We start from the raw sequence: 22,897 nt of genomic DNA, 5'->3' as shown, positions 1-22,897 counted from the left end.
AGCAAGGTAATGAGTATATTTCTTATCCAGCATTGTTGCCTCCTCCTTTGTTTTTCCCCTACCATCTTCCCCTACTCAACTATAACCTCTCCCCCACCCTCCCCCGCCGCCTAAATTGTAAAGTTCATTTTTCGACATAACATCTTGTAAATCTCATTGTTGCAATGAGGCAATCTGTATCCCTATTTAAGCATTTTGTTTTTTCCCTTCCCCTCCCCAAATTATACCATCATCAAATACAGTGAAAACAGGGGTTATACTATGGGGGAGGAACATACAAAGCTACAAAAAAAAAATCACGTTACCTTATGAATACATTAGAAACAATAGCAAGGAAGAAAAAACAACTTGTGTCCCTATCTTGGGGTTCATTTCGCTTAACATCATCTTATCTGAGCTTTTCTGCTTGTCCCAACATATATAGTTATTGCAAATAAGGGAAACCATGGGAGCTATGTTTCTTTGGGCCTGGCTTACTTCACTTAACATAATTTTCTTCAAGTCTTTCTATTTCCTAACAAATGGGACGATGTCATTCTTTCTGATGGAGGCATAGGATCCCATTGTGTATATATACCACATTTTCTCTATCCATTCATCTATCAAGGGGCATCTGGGTTGGTTCCATATCTTAGCTATGGTTAATAATGCTGCAGTAAACATAGTAGTGCTGGTATGGTCTTGTTTATGGTCATTTGGGTAAATGCCAAAAAGTGGGATTGCTGGGTCATAGGGGAGCTCTATGTGGAGTCTTTTGAAGAACATCCATACTACAAAGTGGTTGAACAATTTTACATTCCCACCAACAATGCAGTAGCGTTCCCTTCTGTCCACATCCCCTCCCTGGTAATGTGGCTTCATGGTAAAGTTAGCATGCATAAAGCCTTGGGTTAGATTCCTCAGTACCACATAAAACAGAAAAAGCCAGAAGTGGCACTGTGGCTCAAGTGGTAGAGTGCTAGCTTTGAGCAAAAGAAGCTCAGGGACAGTGCCCAGGCCCTGAGCTCAAGCCCCAGGATTGGCCAAAAAAAAAACAAACCCCAAAACCAAAAGCAATATAGTAGATTCTGTGCCATAGAATCTATTTTCATTTTTCATAGCAGCTTTCCCAATTTCCCAGAGGAATTCAAAGCTGATCATTGGAATATAAGGTAAATTTATTCCTCCACTGGGAACTTTTGGAAGTTGAAGTTAAAGCCAAATTTGGGATTTTTTTTTCTGTACTAGGGATTGAACCTGGGAACTCTGAGCTACAATTTCTTATTTTTCTGTTTCATTTGTTTGTCAAATAAGACCTCACTTTTGGGGCTTGCATGGGACCAGAATTCTTCTACATCTGCCTCTTGAGTAGATGGTACTAAAGTAGGGTATGGTGACCCTATTTGCTTTTGAGACAGTCTTGCTGACTTTTGCCTGGGCTATCATCTAACCACAATCCTCCTGTGTCCACCTCCCCAGTAGCTTGGATTAAAGGACCGGGCCACCATCTCTAGTTTCAGATTTAGTAAAATATTAATATTTTACTAATTCTTAAACATTTTAGAAACTTCTTGTTTCTAACCTCAGTTCTTAAAAGAGCAGAAGGATAGCTTATTTCTTTTCAGGAGTACTTAACACCTTTTTTATTGAACTTTGACCATTCTTTGTAAACTGAGGGTTCATATCAGAACAGACTAAAGCAGATGCAGAAAAAGTGTTAGCGCTAATTTAGTATATTTTGAACCAGACCAACATGTTTTGCTTGCTAAAAATAATGAATCAAAGGGCCAAATTAGTTTTTCTTTCTACTGCCTGCTTCTATTTGAATAAATGAAAACTGATGTCTAGATACTACTGTTCTAAGCATTTTACATGCAATCGTGTGTACACTACATACATGAGCAGCCAATTTAATATAATGCCATTATAGTGGACAATGTCCCATTAACTGCTAAGACTACTCTCTCTCTACAGGTACCCACAATAAATTTTAGTTCATAAAAGTATTTCCTTTCGTACACTAGATTCTCATAGTAGAGTAATAGAAACAGTAATCCTTTAAAGTGAGAAAGAGAAACAAGTTTTCATCTCTATTTACCATTTTCATCATGACCACTGGCCTCTGGTGTTCCCTGCCGCTGGTCTTCTTCAGGTGCCTCAGGATAAATGACAGCAGTGTCTTGTTGTTGCAGAAACTCTTCAACATTAGGATCATGATTTTGCTCATTTTCTGCATCTGAGTCACATTCGTCATCTTTTACTAAAAGAAACATATTTTTAAAATAAAAGGCAATTTTACTTCCAAGTTGTTACAAAGGTTTTCTAAAAAAAATAAAAATTCTTTATCCTGAGAGTATATGACTTTCTTTATTGTGTTCCCAGTCCTAGGGTTGGAACTGAGGGCCTGACCTTTGTAGTTCAAGGTCAGTGTGCTACTACTGCTTGAGCCAAAGCTCTATGTCTGGCTTTGGTGATTAATTAGAGATAAAAATCTCACAAACTTTCCTGCCCTATCTATCTTTGAACCTTAATCTTTAGATCTTAGCCTCCTGAATAGCTAAGATTACAGGTGTGAGCCATTAGTGCTGGGCAGTATATGATTGTTTTTGAAATTGTAGGAGATGCTTAGTAAGAATTATAAATGAATTACATTCTTTTTTTGCAATCTATTATAAGCTGTTCCAGTGGCCTATGACTGCAGCCCAGTATTTGGAAGGAACAGGTCAGGGGATCTCAAGTTGAAGCCAGTCTGGTCTAGACGATGGGTTCTAGACTAGTACAGGCTACATAGACTCCATAATAATGTCCAAAAATCTCACCATATCCCCTTTTGAACTTTAGTCTAATTCTAGTCCATCTTAATAAACAAAACTCAGAGAAAGCAACATAGATGATTGAATTATTTCTCACTTAAGGATAAAGCAATAAAGAAAAAATTCTTAAAGGTCACCTATGCTCACAACTATCACAATACTTAAAATCATACAATGATTCTGAGTCCTTCCCATATAAAGTATTCTTTTGGCAAGCTGGCTTTTTACTAAATAGCTTTAATACTTATCTGCAGTTAGATTTGATTGATATATTTTGGGTTCATTAAAAGTAAATCGAATAAATAAAAATTGCTTTGCATCTCCTTTAGGATTCCTATATAAACAAAGCTATTATTTCTCTATTTCTGTCTCAATAAATGCTTGACCATGGGATTGTGGCAGAGACATGTTTTATTCTTTTTTTATGCTAAGAAAGTTTAAGGGAGTAGAATGAGTTCAGTTTGAGAAGCCAGCTCAGGGTGCTGCCTTGCTGGGCTATGGCTCTCCTCCATCTTCTGCACTGGCTCTGGAGGGGACTGGAGTAATGCTGGTGGTGACTGGTGGGTAAACAAGATTCCCAGGTACCTCATGGATGATGTTTTTATAGATGTAAAACTGAACTGTACATTCTAATTTTGTAAAAACAGCACTTGCTGGTGGATTGAAATGGGGACAAATTAAAATGGCTGTGTATAAGTATCTTCCACCTGGCTTTTTCATCATTTTCAAGACTTTTAACTTCAGTTTTTTTACCCACGTCCCCACCCCAGAATCCTTTATTCTTACTTTTGTTTTTTACAAGAAAACATGAGAAAAGAGCAATTTCTGCTTCCCTCCATTATATTAATATGGTATTTTGTTTTGCAGTATAAAATGTCTAGCATGTCTAAGGGAAAAGTTCAAATCACTGCCTGGGCACACTCCTTATTGGTTAACTGAAGTAGCACAAAGCAACTATAGGTCTTCCAGTCTTTCCACAGAAATGACTTCTGTTAGGTATAAGCATGTCCACTGTAAAGGGGATGGTTCTTGAATCAATATATAATCATACAGTCAAAGAAGAGAAGAAAAATTCCTTTGATGACTTCATATGTTACACCCTATTATTAAATAATAGCTCATTGTACTTCAGGAAACTGATGAAGGCAAATCAAAAAGCATTCCCAAATACTGTTCATTAGCTGGAAAAATAAGCATTTTTGAACAGTTAAAGAATTGTATCTTAGTGACATTGAGCCCTTTAAACGCAACTTAAAAATTTCAAATTAAACTTGATAAAACTAATAAAATTCAAATTTTATGTATTTTCTCAAGTAATTTGACATGCTAGTTAAAAACTATTTTTAAATTAAATTGTTATGAAGCTGGGTATGGTAATACATGTATGTAATCTCAGCTACTTGGGAGGTGAGAGGCCAGAGTTTTTCAAGTCACAAGCCATTCTAGCAAAGTTAGTGAGATTCTATCTCAAAAATTCAAGAACAGAAGGCTGGCAGGGCAAAGCTGAAGTGGTAGAACAACTGCCTAGACAATATGAGGACCTGGGTTCAACCTCCAATGCCACCAAAATTGTTAGGATATTTTTTCAATTTATAATTACTTGTCTTATAAAAATGTTAATATTTTCTACATCCTTGTAACAAAAAACCACACCCACACATACTAGCTATTGGAACTGGGAGCTTTTAAATAGCATATACTTTTAGGATTCCAATCTGTATTTTCTACATGAATCTTTGTCAGTAACATGTATAAGCTTATCTGTACTTATTCTAATTTGGAGGAAAAGATTTTATAAATTATAAAAATTAGGTTAGATTTATGCCATCTTAATCCTGGCTCCACTATTGGGTATTATAAAAAGTTTATACAGAAGCCTGTGTAATTATTGATAAATAATTGATTTTATGAGATGTAGTTATGTAGACATATATTCTTATTTATTAAGTTTCTATATTCCTCATACATTTCCTTATTTGAATAAATTAAAACACTTCTTAGTATATTGACACAGTCATTTTAATTGGAATAATGAAGGTATAGTATTATTTCTTACAAAAGTTAGAAAAAGATTTGACTGACTTGCATTTTAGTACTGTCTTTGCTAAGTCAGGTTAATAGGTAAAACTATCCAGAAATTGGATTAAATAAGGTACTGATTAATAGTACATGTAATAAGACAGATTCTTACAAATTTAAAACCATATTAACAAAAAGTACTGAAATAAAATTGTGAGTAATTCTAATGACTAAAAAACAAATTATTTGAATATTACATCGTTTTGAATTTTTGTTTTCAACAAAATTAAATAAGTACTTTACTGACAGGATACTAAAAACATTTTTTTTCTGAAAACATTTTTATTGACCAACAAACACAACTCTTGACATATAAGTCTAAAGGTGTAAAAGGAATTAAATAGCTCAGTTATATCAAATTTTTATAATTTCCTTTTTTTTTTTTTTTGCTGGTCATGGGGCCTGAACTCGGCACCTGGGCCATGTCCTTCAGCTCTTCTGTTCAAGGCTAGCATTCTACCACTTAAGCCACAGCACCACTTCCGGCTTTTTCTGCTTATGTGGTGCTGAGGAATTGAACCCAGGGCCTCATGCATGCAAGGCAAGCACTCTACCACTGAGCCACCTTCCCAACCTTAATTTTCTTTCATTATTTGAGAATTAGGGTTATCTCAGTGCTAACCAAAACAAAACAACAACAAAACCCAAACAGCATTAATATCAAACACTTTTTCGTTCGTTTTCTTTCCTTTCCTTCCTCCTTCCTTCCTTCTTATTTCTTTCTTCCTTTCTTTCCTTTCTCTGCCCTCCCTCCCTTCCTTCTTTTTGTTGGTCATGGGGCTTGAACTCTGGGCCTGAGTCCTATCCCTGAGCTCTTCAGCTCAAGGCTAGTACTACCACTTGAGCCGCTTCTGGTTTTCTAGTGGTTTGTTGGGAGATAAGAGTCCCAGGCTGGCTTTGAACTGCAATCCTCAAATCTCAGCCTCCTGAGCAGCTAGGATTACAGGTGTGAGACACTGGCTCCCAGCTTAAACACTTTTTCTTTCACAAATATGTAACATTAAGCCAGGTGAGGTGGTATATGCTAAGGCAAGAGGATCTTGAGTTTAAGGCCAGCATAAAAAGTAATATTAAGCTGTTACATGAAGAAACTAAAATATCTTATCTTCAATAACATTGTTCTTTAACAATTATTAAAATGTGTGATACATTTATGTGTGGTCAGTTTCAACTACTAATGTGATTAGACATTATATAATTTTAAATCAGTACTCGAGATCCCTAAAAACTAGAGAAAAATTTTAATTTCAACTTACATACATTTTTTTAAAATAACAGCTGATCAAAAATATTTTCAAACAGAAAATATATATTATGTTAGCATAACATTTTACAGGCAAGATACAGTTGCTTAACCAGGTTATCCTAGCTACTTGGTAGGAGACTGGGATATTGTGGTTCAAGGCAAGCCTGGGCATAAAGATTCAGGAAACTCCATCTCAATCAACGGTTGGGCACAGTGGCGTGTACCTGCCATCCCAGCACAAGGGGAAGCAAATGAGTGGGTGCAAGGTCATCTGCATTATTGGAGCTACAGGGAGAGCGCAATGGTTGGGTGCAGGTATGTGCCTGTCATCCAGCTACAGGGGAAGCATGATGACTAGGTGCAGTTGTATGTGCTTGCTATTCCCACAGACTTGAGGAAGCACAAATAGGAAGATCACAGTTCAGGTTAGGTAGAGCGAAGAGTGAGACTCTATCTTGAAAATAATGCGAAAAGGGGTTGGAGGTGTAGGGTTAAGTGGTTAGAGGGCCTGACCTAGCAAGAGAGGCCCTCAGTTCAATTCCCAGTACTGCCAACAAAATACACACACACACACACACACACACACACACACACATACATGTACACATTCATAAAATAAAAGTCTATATTCCATATAGAGGGCAAATATAAGGCAAACATTATAACATTTCTGACTCATATGGAGTTTACTGATCTTTTACAAAACTGAATGGTAGTAGGTATTAAACTGCTGTATTACAAATAATAGTGGTGTCAATCTTTAGTATGCTACAAATTGTTTCCATTTACTACAAAATGCAGAAAAATTATGTACATTAATATGTTTGCAAGGCAATATTTAATTATTTTACATGCTATCAAGTTTAGATAAATGCAGTAACTCTAAGGGTTGTTGTGAGGATTGCATTAATTTAATGCTTTCACTAACATTGCATCTGGCATGTAGTAAATGCTACACAATAGTTTTCATACATGCATTTCTGCAAGGGGAGTATCATTATTTCACAAAATTCTCCTTGATAAAAATTATAGAAATCTTCTCATATTTTTCCTTAGCTCATGTAGAAAAAAATACATTACAATTACAGCAGACGATTTAGGTATCTGATACTTAAAATTCTAGGTCCTTTCTACTAAACTACACTATGTTCATTAACTCACATTTACCAAGCCTATTATCAAGCTAAAACCAGAAGCCTTATTATATATAAAATTTAAAAACAACTTAAAAATAACATAAAAATATGTAAAGTTTAGGAGGTACACATCATGAACATTGGAAAACAAATTTCATGGACTTACGAATGAAAACCTTACATATTTAAGTCTTAGACTGGGTAAACACATGGAGATACATAATGATAATTTAGTTTTTTGTATTTTTATAGGGATAATTTAGTTTTAAGAACAAAACTCCAGAGTTCTGTTAAAGAACAGAATATAGAATTCCAATCACAATCTTAAGAGTGTAAATATTTAAAAGAAAAATTAAAAATTTTTATTTACCTCTTTTTTTCTCATAGAGAATAAAGTATCCTAGGCTTCTTCCTTTATTCTCAATTTTTAAAACTTTTTAAAACTGCTGAGTGCTTGTGGCTCACTTCTGTAGTCCTAGCTACTCAAGAGGCTGAGATCTGAGGATGGCAATTTGAGGCTAGTCAATTGCACAGCAAAAAAGCCAAAAGTGGAGATGTGGCTCAAATGGTAGAGCGCTAGTCTTGAGAAAAAAAAAAGTTTCAGGAACGCACCCAGGCCCTGACTTCAAGCCCCAGAACTAGAAAAACAAAGCTTGTAAATCTACTAACTACATAAACAAAAGGGATGCTCAGAAGGAACAAAGGATGTTTTTAGTGACTATTTCACTCTCTGAACACTACACTATGTTCAGCCTAAAGATCTCTTAACTTCATGAACTTCAAAAGTAAATCAGCTATAGGCAAGATCTAACAGAGTTGTAAACTAATGAGAGTGATTTGTGCAATTAGAAGCCAAGGAAGTAACAAATCAAGGACAAAATATAGTTTTAAGCTTAATAGCTAAAACGTGTTAAAAGTTTAACTTCCAATTTTTTTACCTTAAAGCTACATATTTTGGAGCTTTATTAAATGGCTGCTCTAGGAATGCTCTAGGAATAATGCAGCAGGGATTATCTTCTCGTAGTGAGGTAGGCCCTACATTTTAGCAGAAACTTTAGTTAATATAAATGGCTACTCTGCTTTCTAGACAGATTTATTGAGGGAATTTATGTATTAGCAAATATATTTTTATAGAGAAGTGAAAACTGTGAGCTTAATACTATAAACTTGGAACTATGGGTGTCTTTTTACATAGTATTTTGCCTAAAAGGACAAATGTCTTCATAACTGATGATATAGTACTTATGTCATCAAAGTTTAACATTATGTAAAAGAGTAATAAGCACTATTTGTGTTTACTAACAATACTTTTGTTCTAATAACAAATATCCAGCTTATATATTTATGGCATTGTGTTACTAAAAACCCCTTATCCTATATAATGAATATTTGATAATTATTACACTTGAATACATTATTCGTGTTAGTCACACATGTTCAAGTTAAAGGAAGAATATAAAGTTTAGGTTGTAGATGCCATAGATAATCAGATACTCTATTATTGGTTCATCATTCTGGAATTTACCTTTATTCAATAGCTTTTGTTATAGATAAAAACTGTTCTGACATTAACCAGGAACCACACACACAGTGGAAGATAGTTATAAGAGACTAGAGAATATCTCTAAAATGTATTTCAAAAGAAAAGAATCCCTATTAAGCCATAAAAGAGAAAGAATAAAAATTAAGTAGAACTATATGATAGAAATAACCTGTAGTGAAAAAAATACTATATTTTCACAAGTATAGTAATTTAAAGAAATGTTTTTAATAATTTGGAATTCATTTTTCAAATTTACATTCTAGTATGTAGACTTGGTTTACATTTTTTATTTTACTCTTTTGCTTCTTAAATCTGATCTCAATCAATTACAGAGGAATAACCTAAAGTCTCAGGTAGTATGCACTTTTAGTCACTTGGAAACAAATTTTCTTCCTTACTATAATTTGAATTCATTTGGGCCCTTTCATTCATTGAAACTACAAGACAAAAAGTGATTCTTATTTGTTGTAACATGTTCACTCAACCTATCAGTATTCATGATTCTCCTCTGATTTATAGATAACTCATATTTTCTCTCTTCTGCTTTCTGTTTGGTGGGTAATTCAAAGCAGATTACATTAACTAATAGTGAAACTAAAATTAGTTACTAGAACTGCATTTTTATGATGTTGGTAAAAAAGATATGTTTAAATTTTCAATGACTTATTTTTAGGCTATCTGTAAATTATATTTATTCTATTGTAGAATAGAAAAAATGTTAAATAATTCTGTTGTCCATTTAAATATCTGTTAGGTTTTTTTTAAAATTAGTAACTCATAGGTCTAAAGGCTTAAACATTTTTAGGAGGTATGATAAATAAGAGACAGACTAAACTTAGGGTTTACTAATGGAAATAGCCAGTGTCCCAAATGGCCTCCTTTGAAGGTTGTGGAAGAAAATGGCAAGAGTACCTGTGCATCCTGCGTCACCTGCCTGAGCTTCAGGCCCCAGGATTCCTTGCCCTTCCTTTCCTGGTGAAATGGAAGAACAGGGATTAAATAGATACATGTCACACAAACATTTTAATTTCTAGACACGTGAGAAGGAAACTCTTAGGTAAGATTATATTTAATATGGATTTTTATACATATGTTAATGTACCCTTGAAAAGGAAAGTCTTATAAAGATGTTTTATCAAAATTACAAAGACATTGTAAAGAAACAAAAATCAGTACAGATTTAGATATAAATCTGTAATTATACATATTTTAGAATTATAGGTTGAATATCCTTTATCTGAATTGCTTGGGACCAGATATATTTGGGATTTCAGCCTTTTTTTAGATTTTGGACTACTAGCCTGTATATATTATAGGACAGATTCAAGTCTAGATATGAAATTTATTAATGTTACATATACTTATAAACATAGCCTGAAGACAATTTGATACAATAGTTTTAGAGTCCCTAAGTTTACATGTAACCTGTAACATGTAAGCCAAGTATGTAATTTTCTACTAGTTGTGTCTTGTATAACTCAACAAGTTTCAAATTTTGGATATACAGATTTTCAACCTATATAAGCATACTGGATATTGTTAATATGTTAAGATCCTACTTCATAGAAGTAGGATCTCTTTTTCTACATATGACTATAAAACACAAATTTCCATGTTCTAGCACTATGCTATGTATGGTAGAAACTTAATAACAATCCTTCTTATAAGTTAATGGAGCAAAACATAACTTGGGGCTTGAAGAAACGAAATAACCTTCCCATGGATACACAGCTATTAGATGTGGAAAGTGGATCAGAATCACTCCCAAGTCCACTTTTTAATACACTCTTCGTTTTCTAACTCCAGGAGTAGAAAATAAGAAAAACTAACCAAATATCATTGTGCCCAAAGCAAACCCTCAAAGCATTATAATATCTACTCTATCCATTATTTAACTATTAATATACATTTCTGGGGTTTGAATTCAGGGCTTTGTGCTTGCTGGGTAGGTGCTCTACTACTTGGAACATGTCCGCAGTCCTTTCCTGCTTTAGTTATTTTTCAGATAGGATCTTACAGTTTCACGTATGGCTGGCTTCAGATTGGAGTTCTCCTACCTATATCTATTTTCTAGCTCGTGTTAAAAAAATATACCACCACTCCTCCCGGCTCATGTGTTGAGATGGAATCTCATTAACTTTTTGTTCTGGCTGTCTTCTAACCACAATCTTCTTGGTCTTTGTCTCCCAAGTAGCTGCAATTACAGCCTGGAGCCACAACACTAGCCATTATGGAGGTACTAAAGGATATTTTTAGATGCTTGTCATTTGCCATTGCCATCTAAGTCTGTAGTAGACTAATTCCACTGAATAGCTTCAAAATAAATATACTATAAATAAATGCAGTTTTTTGGCAAGCAATTACATTTATATCTTCACATACATTTCATCTATTATAATATTTTATTAAGAACATGTACATACATAAAAAATGAAGGAGTTAAAACTTCATTTTTAATTATTAGGAGTACATGTCATAATTATGATCAGAGTATTTACAAAGTCATGCTAAAATATATTTTTTTACACCCCACTGAATATGTCAGTTTTTTAAATCCCACTGAATGTCAGTTTTTTAAATCCCACTGAAAATGTCAGTTAAAACCCAAAGTTAGATCTCTCATAAGTTTGATTGTTGAAATAAAGATTTTTGCATGCTGTTAAATCATATATTTAAGTGCCTTGAATTATCAGTTTTTATTCAGAAGACTTTGTTTACTCATTAACTTTTACATAAAAACATAGAGATGTTCACTAAGTGAGAACTTTATGTGCACAACTTTTCAGATCAAAATTAAAACACTAAAGTAAATGATGAGAATTAACTTCTCTTAGTTTCTTTTTTATTGTTATAGTTACATAAGTCAAGTTTTAAGGGGTTATATATACACAGGGGTTATAGTTACATAAGTGAGGTAATGAGTACATTTTTTTGAACAGTGTCACCTCTTTCCTAATTTCGTTTTTTTCTCTTGACCCTCTCCCCCCACAATTTGTATAGCTCATTTTCAACATAGTCTCTAGTGAGTATTACTGCTGTATTTGTTCACCTTTGTCTGAACATTTCTGTGTTCCCCTTTCCTTCCTCAATCAGATAAACATGCATATAAGACAAAGATATAGAAATCAAAAACAGTAACAAAAGAGAAAAAAACACCCCAAACCCATAAAAACTCTTTTCCATTTCTTAGAGTTCATTTCAGTAAACATCTATATGATCATGTAACCACAGCTATTGAACCTTTGTGATCCTCAATGAGATTAACTTCTGAAGATTATCTGTCACACTTCCCATCAGGACAATGACAAAAATTCACGCAAAGTGTTTATAAAATGACAGCATAAACACACTGCTGGCAAAGTTTTGGATATCGCTAGTATTTTCCCTCTTCTTTCCCTTCTTCAAGGATTCTACTTAAACCAAAATGAATAACATGCTAATTGAGAAATCATAGGATGGAAGTGCAGTTACTTATTACTGTATCTCTATGCCCTTTCATTTTTATCGAATGAAACTCAAGAGTTATTACTTGTTCAGATGGAGACCTGGGTCTCAGAGGTAAAAAAGACATTTTGAATATTGCTAATTCTTTAAATTATAGTTGTCAAAGCTAGCTTAAGATCTGTCTGTAATTCATTTAAATGATTTCTGTCTCTCTGCTTGGCTTAAGATCTAGCTTCTTTGGTATTTAACGACTCCTCTTCCTCTGCTTCTTCCCCTTCTAGAATATACTCCTGGGTTATTACCCATAACGTAAACTCTGCAATCTTTCCTTCATGATTGGGATTGGAGTTTGGTTGAGGAGTGAAACTCTTGTCACTTACACAGCAGAACATGCCCTAATGTGGGCTTGTGGCATGAACACAATCCTCTCAACTGCAGAAGTGCTGGCCAGGAACAAGCTCCTTCCTGCTCCTCGCAAGGACAAGCATGAAGGCATGCTTGTGGAGGACGTTCTATGCCTTTTACCCTTTAATTTGCCCTATGTGTTCTCATCTTACTTCTAGTTCAGGAATTATAAGACGGTAATCAAATCTACTTTTATTTCCATAAGAAAGTACGTCAACATCTTATAACTGATTATCTTAAATATAGTGTACAAGAAACATAAGATGTTCTAAGGTTTGTTTTAATCTAAATTCCAAAGCAAATATATAAATGAGAAAATTCCTGAGTAAGAGGGCTATGTTTTTTCAAATAATGACAAAATATAGCCCGAAAAATAATTTACTGTTACTCAGCTATTAAAAAGAACAATCTATTGATACATGCAGGAGTTCATAGAGATTGAAAAAGACAATCTGAGATTACACTATGTGTGAGTTCATTTAATTACATTCTTGATATCAAGAAATTATAAAAATGGAGAAAAGATTAATGATTACCAAGGAGTATCAATTATCAATTATTACAATTCTAATTTTGGAAAGTGTCAATAGTGGGAGAAACTGGTAAAGAGTTTACAAGATCTCTCTGTTTTACTTGTGAATTGGTAACTCCATGACTTGTCTCTATAATTACAATCCATCACTAATTATATAAAAATTCTATTAAAATAAGTTTAAAGGGAAATAGACATTTAGATAAAATAAATGGAGCTTACTTATTTTGGTAATAAGATAAAATCCCTAGTTAAGAACAAAGATAGCAAATGCAATTCATTTTAATTAAAAATCCAGAAGATTTATTATCAATTGCAGGAAAGAACCATTCAAAGGATTGGACTGATTATTATTATATCCTAAATTTTAAAAGTTCCATTTTTTACATCTGTCAGCCGAAAATCCTGGTTTAGACTTCTCCTCAGTTTGGTTATTGGAAACAGACAGTATATAATATCCACAAAGACATGTTAAGGTAGGTAAAGATAAAAGAATATACCTGAAATAAGATCAGGTAAGATGGATAAAGCACAAATAACCAAGTTGACCCACAGAAGTCATGTTGCTATATACCAGCAATGAACAGCTGTAAAGTACCTCCAGCCATTCAAAATAGTCCTTCCTCCAAAAAAGAAACCTGTATGTGTTAAATTGAAACCTTTTGTACAGCTATATAAAGACAATAAAAAAGAAAAGGGAAAAGAATTCCCATTTCTATTGTCACAAAAATATAAAAAGAAATATATATGTGTAAATGTCACAAAGTATGTGAACAATTTATATTCTGAAATTATTAGATACTGATATTAGAAATCAAAGACCTACATAAATACGGAGACAAACTAGGTTTATGAATTTCAAGAATCTTCAACATAAAAAAGTGAGTTCCCCAAGCTGATCTACAGATTTAACACAATTCAAGTCAAAATTCCAGAATGATTATATTTAATTTATATAAGGCTATTATTCTCAAATTTACAAGGAAAGGCAAAGAAATAATCATCAAAACTATCTTGGAAAAATTAAGCTGGAGAAATCACATTTCCAGATTTCAAGATTTTCTCTAAAGCTATAGTAATAAACTCAGAGAGGAAGCAGAAAACATTAATAGATGTGTCACTAAAGAGAATATATAGATGGCAAATAAATACATCAAATTACATTCAACCTCCCTTGGCACTAAGGAAATGAAACTAAACACTGCAGCCATCCTGGAAATATCCAATGCTATTGCTTATTTTCTACAAATATTGTTCTAGATTCTGCTGTTGGGAGCCCATTTACATTGGGTTTTGTGTTTTCAAATATTCCTCCCATACTTTATCATTTCATTTCACTCATTCATTTATTTATCTATCCACACACAATGTTTAACACTCATCCTGTATTTTTTCACATCTAGCTCCAGAATGATTTCTGAGTAATCTTGGTGCCTTTTATTGGTATTTAAATATCCCAAATCTGGGCACTAGGCTACTAGTTTCTAGTCAGTGCCAATGTTCCATGTCTTCTCAGAAGATACAACTGGAAAATATATGCAGAGTAAGTATGTATAGTAATGCATGTCTCATCTGTTTTCATGTATGCATTTTAAAATACATTAGTAAGTATGAATTCATATTGCTACTCCCAACTTCAACAAAATGCCATAGTTTTTCCTTTGTCCTTTTTTTCACATTATAAACTGCTGAGAAACTTGGGTTACATTATCCTTCATTAAGGATCTATGTCGCTATTATTTTCTAAGGGTATATTTGGTTATGTTTAATTTTGGTATACAAAAGAAGTTTCAGATGAACTTAAATTTCTTTCTTTCTTTTTTTGGATCCAATCGTGGGGCCTGAACTCTGGGCCTGGGCGCTGTCCCTCAGCTCTTCAGCTCAAGGCTAGCGCTCTACCACTGAGCCACCTTCCCAGCCCCTTAAATTTCTATAATTTGGAATGTCTTTACTAAGTAGAGGGAAAATAAGAATGAATAGGGTAACAGGCACTGGAGGAGGGCTAATATTTCTGTGTATATCTTTTTGTTTACCTATATAACCATGACAGTACTCATATTCACAACATGAAGAAAAATGAAATACAAATAGTAATAAATGTATATATTATGAGTAAGGTATGCAAAAAGAAATACTTTGTGTAACAATATTTTGTCTATATACTTTAATAGCCAAAGAAAGTACAATATACATCTGGGTTTCAGCCTTGTGGGGAGCTCAGATTTCTTCATTAATGTCACCTTCAAACACTGAAATGTTCAGAAGTATGTAAACATTAGTGCTGCACATGAATACAAATGGAACTTTTATAATTAGAGCTGAAAAAACCCCGGGGTTATCAAGTCCTGTATTTTCATTTTACAGATGGAAAAGGGGATTTGAAGACAGTAATTCAGTGAACTAAAAAAATGTGCTAATATTTTTTTTCCTGTGTCACATACCACGTATGTCTGGGAAAATTTCTGAAGAATAAGTTAAACTATAAGTAGAACCTGGCCAACAAATTTGTATATTCTTTGCATTCTTCTCATCATTTGTGCCCAAGAAATCTTTACTTTTATGGACAGTAAGATCAGTCTTAAATATTTGTCTTGGGATAAATAAGTTTTCACCACATTGGTATTTTAGTGAACATTTCTACAGACTTAATTCTCTTTGTCACCATTGAGATTTTTTTTTTGTTTTTTGTTTTTTTTGGGTCGGGTCATGGGGCCTGAACTCTGGGCCTGGGCGCTGTCCCTCAGCTCTTCAGCTCAAGGCTAGCGCTCTACCACTTGAGCCACAGCGCTACTTCTGGCTTTTTTCTTTTTGCTTATGTGGTGCTGAGGAATCAAACTGAGGGCCTCATGCATGCAAGGCAAGCACTCTACCACTGAGCCACCTTCCCAGCCCCAGCACCATTGGGATTTTTAAAAACTCAACAATATCAAAACATTTAGAAACAGCTAACATGTTAAACATTTCAAATAATCAGGTGACTTATATATATATGACCTTATATTGAAGGTTTGAGGCACTCTTGTTAAAACAAGTGTCTCAAAAGCTCAAGGTGTAAATACTTAAAATAGTTAAACTGACATGGCACAAGTTGGGGCTGAAACACAATCTCTTTTTTTTGTGTGTGTGGATGACAGTCCTGGGGCTTGAACTCAGGGCCTGGGCACTGTCCCTGAGCTTTCTTGCTGAAGGCTAGTAGTGCTCTATCACTTAAGCTATACCTCCACTTCCAGCTTTTTTTTTTTGGGGGGGGGGTTCCTGCCCTGGCTAGTTATGAACCATAATACTCAGATATCAGCCTCCTTAATAGCTAGGATTACATTTGGGAGCCACTGGCTCCCAAATAAGCCACAACATCTAATAAAATTAATATAAATATGTGGGAACATTGACAAATCATACTCCATTTTCCATAAAGCAAATCAAAAGTTGGTATTATTTTAAGTTAATAATACTTCATTACTCCAGAAATGCTATTTGTCTTTGGTAAAGAACATGTCCTAATTTGCTATTTATAAAAATAATGTTCCTTCTCTGTAATCCTTTTGAGAAATTTGTAATTTGAGATTTTAGTAAGATACGAACAGCTTTTCCAGGGTACTTATTATATACTTAACATGATAGTAGTATGTGATGTTTTCCAATGTAATCTAAACCCTTGATTTATATTATGCTACAGATGTGTGAACACTGTTTCACGTGCTTATATCTACTGCAGAATATCACTGACCACTCTATGCTTCTTCTTTTGCTTATAGTTTTTTTCCTCTGCACTACACTAGAGTGCTAGCATCTTGACAAGACTTCAGGGCTCACATCGTAAAGCTAGTTTTGTGTGTAATTGCAAAAATTAATGCTCTCAGAGAACAAGTACTGTAAGCTAATATTTGGTCATTTGTTCACATAACTCTCTCTCCTATTTACTCCTCTTGAGATTTGTTGTGTTTCTTGAGTTTGTAATTTTGTGTGTAATCCATTAATTCTGAAAAAATCAATCATTATTCCTTCAGATATTATGGCATCCCCATTCCTTATTTAGAATTAGGATATATACCTTATTTCTATTTCTCTTAACCTGGTTTTCATATTTTTTATTCTTTTAAAATTTATTTATTTTATGGTAATGATGCTATACAGAGGGGTTACAGTTACATGAGTAAGGTAATGAGTACATTTCTTGTCAAACATTGTTACCCCCCTCCTTTGTTTTTCTCCCACTATCTCTTCCCTTCCTTACTCTTCCCCTGCTCCAAGTTGTGAAGTTCATTTCCAACATAGTGTCTTGTGAATAGTTGTTCAGTGGGTCATCCTTTCATCTTTTTTCAGCATTTTGTTATTCCTTTCCCTTCCCCAAGTCAGATAATGTATATTAAAGACGCAGGGTAGCAGAATAAAAGACAGTGATTGCCAGGGATAAACCAATGGAAAAAGGAAAATGAAATAAAATAATAAGAAGGAACTAGATACAATACATTGGTAACAACAAGGTCAACATAAGTTCCACTTTGTGTAATTTTTTTAGTTCACTGTTTAGTATTCATCAAAATTTGAATTCCTATTATTCCATATTTTCATTTTTAGGAATTATATTAGGTGTTTTTTCTTGATTGTAGTTTATTCTATCATGGCAGCTAATTTCAACTTTTTTCTTTAAACATGACAAGCTTTTTAAAAAAAATCATAATCACATAATTTTAGTAGCTAAAAGTTGTTTTTTTTTGTCGGTTGTGGGGCCTGAGCTCTGGGCCTGGGCTCTGTCCCCCAGCTCTTCAGCTGTAGACCAGTGCTCTACCACTTGAGCCTCAGCCCCACTTGCGGCTTTTTCTGCTTATGTGGTGCTGAGGAATTGAACCCACGGCCTCATGCAAGCACTCTACAACTGAGCCACCTTCCCAGCGGCATAGCTAAAAGTTTTTATGGCAGAATTTCTGCTTCTTTTTTTACATTCTAGTTGCTAAATTATTTTATTAAAATGATTTTGTTCAGTTCTTGTTAGTGCCTGTGGTTGTGTGTAGCAGTTTTACTTTAAACTCAAATACAACTTGAGTTTGTCAGATATGTAGAATGTGGATTGGGGGATGAAATCAGTGCAAGACAGCTTGTGGTTGTTACTGCTCAGAGAGATAATCTTCCAGTTTCCCATTATGTAGCTGAAACGACTTTGCTCGCTGCCTTTGGAAGATGAAAGGACAGCAGAGGGTTTGCTTTAGTTCATTCTTATAGTCAAGATGGAATTCATACTATAGGAAAGATCTACTATTAAATGCTTTGGTGATTCTAGGCTTTGCTTTCTGTCAGAGACCTGAAAAACACAGTTATCTATAATCCTCATTAACCAAATCTTTGGAAGCAAATAGTCTTCTATGGATTTCTCTACTTGTTAGGGTTTGACATTTTAATGCTTTGTTATCTATTTGTCTCTTTTAAACTGTGATAAAAATTTTAAGTTAAATTTAGCATATTAGTTGTTTACAATGGGAGATCAGGTGCAAATAATGTATCCCAACCTATTTTCAAAAACAGAACCTCTTCATTGATTTTTAATCTTTCTCCTTTCATGTGAGTCAATTTCTTTATCATTGCTTACTTACTTACCTCTTAAGACTTAGGAATAATCACATGAATTTATCAATTTGCGGGCCACAGATAGGAAATATAGGAAGGATTCCTTTTAGTGCTGAATATTAACACTTAACAGGTTAACAGCTCCGGCATTATCTAGCTCTCATAATAAATAAGCAAATTCTCTAGGTTTTACTTTTTAGAAACCTAGGAGTCATGCCAGTGTCCCTCTGTTACCATCTCATAGAATTAACTGATTCTTACGTAGTCTACCTTCTCTATTTTTCACACACACACACACACACACACACACACACACACACACACACACACACACACACACAGTTCAATTTTCATCCCAAGAGAAACTGCTTTGGTTCAAAACTCTAAGCACTGCCCAAATTATTGCAGCATCTTCATTGAAGCCTTCTAAAGTTTTTTTTTTCTCTGTGTTGTTGCAGATGTATTATTGTTTCCTATCAGTCAAGCTCTCCTTGTAACTTCTAGGATGAAGTTCAAATTCCTTAACTTAGTAAACAAAGCACTTCATACACTTTCCCTTGTTTACTTCTTTAATTACTTTTTCTATGACTATTGTTTTGACCCCTCCTAGTTTGAAGTGTGGTGCTCCAGTAACTTCTATCAGCTCTTATTCTCCTCTCCCTCCCCCTCCTTCTCTTTCTTTTGCTCAAGGCTAGTGCTCTACCACCTGAGCCAGAGTGCTTTTTCTGTTTATGTGGTACTGAGGAACCGAACCCAGAGCTTCACCCATGCTAGGCAGGCACTCTACCACTATGCCACCTTCCCAGTCCCTATCAGTTCATTATGTATCAAGATCATCTCTGTTTACTCATAAATTCTTCTAGGGATTCTCTGAGTAATGTTCTCTCACAACTTTAAATTTGCATCTACACAAAATTGTATTTGTAACTTATTTATCTTTATTTTCCACTAAACTTCAAGTATTTATTTATATATATATGTATATAAAGTCTTATTTAAGTAGAGCCTACTAAATGAACAAATGTACAGAATGGAAGAGGGTTGCTTACATTTTTCAAAAGTTGCTTATTAAACTATAAGATCTAGAATATTATAGAAATCTTAACTTCTATCTTGTGCTTATTATTCAGACTTTTATCTAAATTTCCATTTATTATTATCTAGATTCTCTGACCTATATACTTTTATCTATTTTCCCAAGTTTTCTAACCTTAGTTTGATACCCTGTATAGATGTCTTCCTTGAATTTGACTCTTGCTGGAATAGCTTTATTGTGACCAACTTTGGATTAGACTTCTCATGTGCTTTTGCTGATGCCCTTGTTAGAAATATACAACTTCTGAAAATGAACTTTACAATGGGGGGGGGGGAGGGAAGGGGAGATAGGAGTTTGGAAGGTGGAGAGGGAACTGATGGTGGGGGAAAATCAAAGGGGATAACAATGCTCAATAGGACATTACCCTACTCACATAACTGAAACCCCTCTGTACAGTATCTTTATAATTAAAAAAAAAGAAATACACAACTTCTAGTTCATGGTATCTGTCCCCAACACACATTTTTAAAAACTACAGTGGGGCTTGAATTTTGGCATGATAGGCTAAAACATTTACATGAGTGAAAGTAAAAATTCTTTAATAAAAAGTAAAGCAGGTAAAAACACCACATCACTTAGAAGATTCTGATATTTAGAAAGGCTTACAAACACTAAAACACTTTCATGGTTTTCTGTGTCAGATTATGGCACACTGAATTAATTTTTGCTATGCCAAAATACTATTACTTTACTGTGCGGTTCACAATATGAAATTAAAGGTAGATTCAGTTAGACTAACAACATATGGAAAATGTGAAGCTTGATTATGGTTAGAAAAATAATACAATTTAATATATTTTGGGCACTATATAAATAGTCAAAGAAACTTTATTATTCTGCTTCATAATCTACTTTCTTATAAGAAAACAGGATACCAAATATTGATAAATATACATGTAAGTTTACTGTTCATTTCAAATCTTTCATCAAATTTATCTTCTCAGTTAATAAATTTTAAAGAATTACAAGACTAGAATTATGTAAAAATTAAACTTACCATCATCTTCCCAGCAATTCTTAGCACTCCCTTCTCGCTCGCTGCTTCCTGGTAACACTGTCTGGTCTGTGGGCAGGTCATCTTCGGGCACCCCACCTTCACAATCACCTGCATCAGTAATACTTTCTTCTTCCACAATGTGGAGTTTGTCTTCATCATCTGAGTCTGAATTTGTTTCTACCACAGTATTATAATTTGTAACTGTAATACAAACAAGAAATAAATAATCAAACTAGTATAAAATTAATTTTTGTATTTTAGTAAATAAAACTTACGAGTAACACTTAAGATTGTAGTACAATCTTAAGTTTTCTTTTAAATCATTAATATGTAATTAACTTATTTAGCAATACAAGTGTTATCACTTACTAGATAACCAAAATAACAGTAACCATATTTATTCAACACTTACTATATGTACAAATGCTTTATAAACACTTGTTTAATTCTTATATTTTTTAAAATACCCCTGAAAGTATAGTTCTACTACTATTGTGTATACCTGTATTTTACATGGATATGTACATCAAGGAAGAGAGATGGGGTAATTTATCCAAAATGATACAGCTAGGAGTCCCTGAAATCCAATGGGTTTCATCTTCTTACTCTGAAACTATGTTAAACATCTTCCCCAATAACATTAAACTTATTGTATACCATACTGCTTTGTACAACTGATGCTTCAAATACTTAAAGCATTACAGCTTAAGAAAAAAGATAAGCTTTCCTTGCAAGATGATATTATATCACCAAAATCATAAGGATTAGCCCCATACATTAGATATAAATCCCACAATGACTTCAGAAAGAATCAACCAATTTAGTCAAAGTTCTAGGTTACACAGACTATATCCAGAAAAAATAATTCCAAAGTTTTCAAACAGGCAACTTTCCCATAATTTTAAAATTAATTTTAATGCAATTTAACATAGGCATCATAAGGATATAATATAATTCATAAAACACATGAAAATAATTGAGGATATACAATTGTAAACATATAATCTAGCATAAGAAATTCCTTAAGAATCCTCAGAATAATAATTCTAAAGAGATATCTCACTAAATGGCGTATGGTCATGGGAATGTTTCAATGATTTGATTAGTGATTCTTATTTGCTAATAAGGAAGCTTTGCTTTACTAGGTAATTAAGCAATAATTATTTCCAGTTATTCTTTGCCTTGCTTCCTTAAATTGTCAATTCTTGAAAGAAAATAATTGCCTAAATGATTGATATGCACATGTGACCTTTACTTTGATACATATACACCCTAAAACATGAAGAAAGCAATATAATTTCAAAGTGAGTATATATATATATATATAAATATATATATGTTATATATAAATGTGAGAAATAATGGAAACCTTTAAAATTTTGCTTTTCTCTATCATAGGAAGGATCCTCCCCGCAAAAACAATGTCAAAAAGATTAGTTGAGTTACTGCTGAGCACATATTAGGGATTCTTCAATGTCTTAAGTAGGGAAAAATGTCATTTTGCAGCATGAATGCACCTCTCTTCCCCAAAATAAATGGCTTTATCTCTTATTTGTGAAATAATATGCTTATTGTAAAAATTTCAGATAATTATCAAATATGAAAAATAAGTAAAAGCTTCCATAGTTTTTCTTCAACTATTTTATCAAGTTAAAAAATAGCAAAACATATTGCTCAATGTACTAGGCAGGCATGATACTAATCATTATCACATCTCATACTATTTAATTATAATACAAAGTTATATTGCACATAGATAAGTGTGTATACTTAAAAACGCATATAGTATCACATTATACCTTTTTGCCACTTTGCTTTGGCCACTTTAAAATATATCTTGGAAATTTTTTATCAGTATATACAAAATTTTCTTTACTCTGGAGGACGGATTGGACATCATTCCCTGTACAGATTTAATTTGACCAATCACCTATTCATAGAATTTAGTTTAGTTTTTAGTAGTAGGCGTTAATAGTTATATAATAAAACTATTTTCTGCAAATATGTCTATAGTCATCCTTTAAATACGTTGATTAGACAGATTGGTAGGAGTGGAATTGTTGCC

At 33.6% G+C, this 22,897-nt stretch overlaps 1 protein-coding gene across 4 annotated transcripts in view; it reads right to left on the bottom strand.

Moving 5' to 3' along the window:
• Zeb1 (zinc finger E-box binding homeobox 1) overlaps positions 1-22,897 on the bottom strand; it is a 158,579-nt gene that overhangs the window by 24,375 nt on the left and 111,307 nt on the right. For 3 of the 4 annotated variants that reach the window (XM_013014716.1, XM_013014714.1, XM_013014717.1), the window contains 3 exons: positions 20,833-21,033; positions 9,709-9,768; positions 2,078-2,239 (listed from right to left, as the gene is read on the bottom strand). Coding sequence is in view for 2 of the 4 variants with exons in the window: in XM_013014714.1 (XP_012870168.1) it covers positions 2,078-2,239; positions 9,709-9,768; positions 20,833-21,033 (423 nt within the window). In the remaining 2 variants the exon portion in view is untranslated. The remainder of the gene's footprint in view (positions 1-2,077; positions 2,240-9,708; positions 9,769-20,832; positions 21,034-22,897) is intronic. The other variant, XM_013014715.1, reaches the window with a different exon arrangement.

This window comes from Dipodomys ordii, unplaced genomic scaffold, assembly GCF_000151885.1.
Source record: "Dipodomys ordii isolate 6190 unplaced genomic scaffold, Dord_2.0 Scaffold24, whole genome shotgun sequence".
Classification (NCBI taxonomy): domain Eukaryota; kingdom Metazoa; phylum Chordata; class Mammalia; order Rodentia; family Heteromyidae; genus Dipodomys; species Dipodomys ordii.
The sequence above is the reverse complement of the archived record's forward strand: the minus strand, read 5'-3'. Positions and strand labels throughout refer to the sequence as shown.